The 2,500-nt window shown below is 51.2% G+C and overlaps 1 protein-coding gene across 3 annotated transcripts in view; it reads left to right on the forward strand.

The window, feature by feature from the left end:
* Positions 1 to 2,500, forward strand: part of M6 (neuronal membrane glycoprotein M6) — a 239,914-nt gene that overhangs the window by 99,396 nt on the left and 138,018 nt on the right. For all 3 annotated transcript variants that reach the window (XM_086548256.1, XM_086548257.1, XM_086548258.1), the window contains exon 2: positions 1,362 to 2,500. This exon is cut by the window's right edge and continues 608 nt beyond it. In XM_086548256.1, the coding sequence (XP_086404382.1) occupies positions 1,491 to 2,500 (1,010 nt within the window). In that variant the 5' untranslated portion in view covers positions 1,362 to 1,490. The remainder of the gene's footprint in view (positions 1 to 1,361) is intronic.

Below are 2,500 nucleotides of genomic sequence, written 5' to 3' on the forward strand. Positions count from 1 at the left end.
GGGGGGTCGATGTGTGTGTGTGTGTGTGCGTGTGTGTGTGTCTGTGTGTGGGTATGGATGTGTTTGTGTGTGGATGTGTTTGTGTGTGTGTGTGTGTGTGTGGACGTGTGCGTGTGGGGGGGGATGTGTGTGTGTGTGTGTATGTGTGTGTGTGTGGATGTGTGTGTGTGTCATACAAACAGAACAAAAATATAACGAAAAATGGATACAAAATATGAAATAATCATAATGTTCTCGCACACACAAATATGCAGTATATTGATAGATATGTAAAGATTCGTGTGCGTGCGTGTGAATGTGATCATAATCGATGATGAAATAGAAATATGTGCAGAGAGAACTTATAAGACATAAAAAAAAAGAATATATATATATATATATATATATATATATATATATATATATATATATATATGTGTGTGTGTGTGTGTGTGTGTGTGTGTGTGTGTGTGTGTGTGTGTGTGCGTGCGTGCGTGCGTGTGTGTGTGTGTGTGTGTGTATGTGTGTGTGTGTGTCTTCGTGTCAGAACACTCAGTCCCCCAACACTGTAATTCCTGTCACTCAAATTATCGGAAAATTCATCAACATTTTCTTCACACGTATATCAATCAATCTGTCTATCTCCCCTTCAATCTGCCTATCCTTTCATCCACCGAAATAAGAAAGAATTGAAATGGGGTTTATGAAAAGAGTTAGAGAGAAAAGGTTCTTAATAGGATTGGAGTTATTTCAGTGTTCTCGAGTGCTTTGGCAAAAGATCTGGGTCGTTTTGGGGGAATGAAAGGAGAGGGAAAGAGATTGGGATTAATCAAAGGTGAAGGAGATGGGTATCGGAGAGGTGAGAGAGAGAGAGAGAGAGAAACAAAGAACCAGGGAAAGAGAGAGAGAAAGAGTAAGGAAATTAGGTTTTCGTTTGATCCGGTTTTCATTATGGTATTTTATGACCGTTTTTTTTTTCATTTGTTATTGTTGTTTTTGTTTTTCTTGGTAGGCGTACTTGTATATTTGGCCTTGATGCTTGTGTATGTGTAAGTATATATGAGTGCATCTGTGCGTGGGTTTGTAGAGTATCTGTTGAGTAATTAGGGATGTATTAATGCGCGTGCGCGCGTGTGTGTGTGTGTGTGTGTGTGTGTGTGTGTGTGTGTGTGTGTGTGTGTGTGTGTGTGTGTGTGTGTTTCCTATATTGATATAAACGGATAACCAGTACATCCCTTGCAACATGATCCTAATCCTTGCTAACTGATAACAGATTCATATCGGAAATCCTTTCCTCTTTCGCTGTACATTCTACGTCTTACACGAAAGCCACCGTACTCGATAGATTCGAATGTAACCCCTTCCTTATCTCTTCGTTCCAGATTGCTAAGCGTGTGTATCAGCTAGTGCTTGGGCGAGGCCACGCGAGATGGGTCGGTGAGCGAGTGACGCCTTCGTCGGGAGAGCGGGAGCGGGGGTCGCGTCGGGGGGGGCAGGAGGTGCTTGTGTGAATGCGAGGCGTGGTGCGCTACAGGGACCCGGAAAGCCCCTATGCCGAGAGAACGCCCGTCAAGGATTATAGGATGCGGACGGACTGGGGCATCTACGAGGACCCCGGCCAGCTGACGGGGGGTATCTACAGTGTGAGTGACGTGGCCGGGGTGGGGGTGTACCATGAGGGGGGCGACATGGGGGAGGAAGGGGGGGACGACAACGTGTATGGCTTCAACGGCCGCAACACTTCCCGGCTCGCGACCGGCCAGTGGTCCAGTACACACAGTCTCGCGGCCACCTCGTCCCCCGCTCGTCCTGCGCTCAGTGGATCTACCTCGGGAGGGCTTCGCAACCACTTGGGAGAGAGTCAGAGGCGCTCCCAAGGAGGCACCTACACCAGGGACTCCAGCAGGCACCAGGACTACCAGCGGCCGTCGCGAAACACCTCCGTCGAGCCTCTCTACAGGACAGTAGACAAGCGCAGCAGCGAGAGGAACATTCACGGAAGCAGCAGATCTTCCCAGCGGCGAAGCTACACGAGCAACTCGAGGGGGGACTACGGCAACGGCTACCGAAGCCTGAGGAGCTATCCGTCTACGGCAGAGGACTACGACGACAGGGAGCCCAAGAGCTTCGACCACGGGGGCATCAGCAACGGCTACAGCTCGCGCTCCGTGCCCGAGTATTCCTCGCGGAGCCACGACAACTTGAAGCGCAGCAGCAGCAAGGACTACCTCAGCTCTAGCGAGATCTACGGCACGCGCAAGTCTTACCCGTCTGAGACGCCGCCCAAGGGCATCCTCACCAACACCGGCAAGTACGGCGGCGGGAGTCGCAGCAGCCTCACCGCCTCCAACTATACGAGCGGCAGCCGCAGCAACCTCGCGGCCTTCGGGAGCCACGACGACAAGGCCGACCTCTCGGGTTCGGAGGCCTTCGAGAAGCGCGGGAGCTCGTCGCTGCCGAGGGCGTCGCACGTGCTCACCAGCACCAAGGGCAGCCAGACGGAGCTCTCCCTGGCGGACGA

The sequence above is a fragment of the Penaeus japonicus genome, unplaced genomic scaffold, assembly GCF_977035675.1.
Source record: "Penaeus japonicus unplaced genomic scaffold, GWHDUDI00000001_assembly GWHDUDI00000020, whole genome shotgun sequence".
NCBI lineage: Eukaryota > Metazoa > Arthropoda > Malacostraca > Decapoda > Penaeidae > Penaeus > Penaeus japonicus.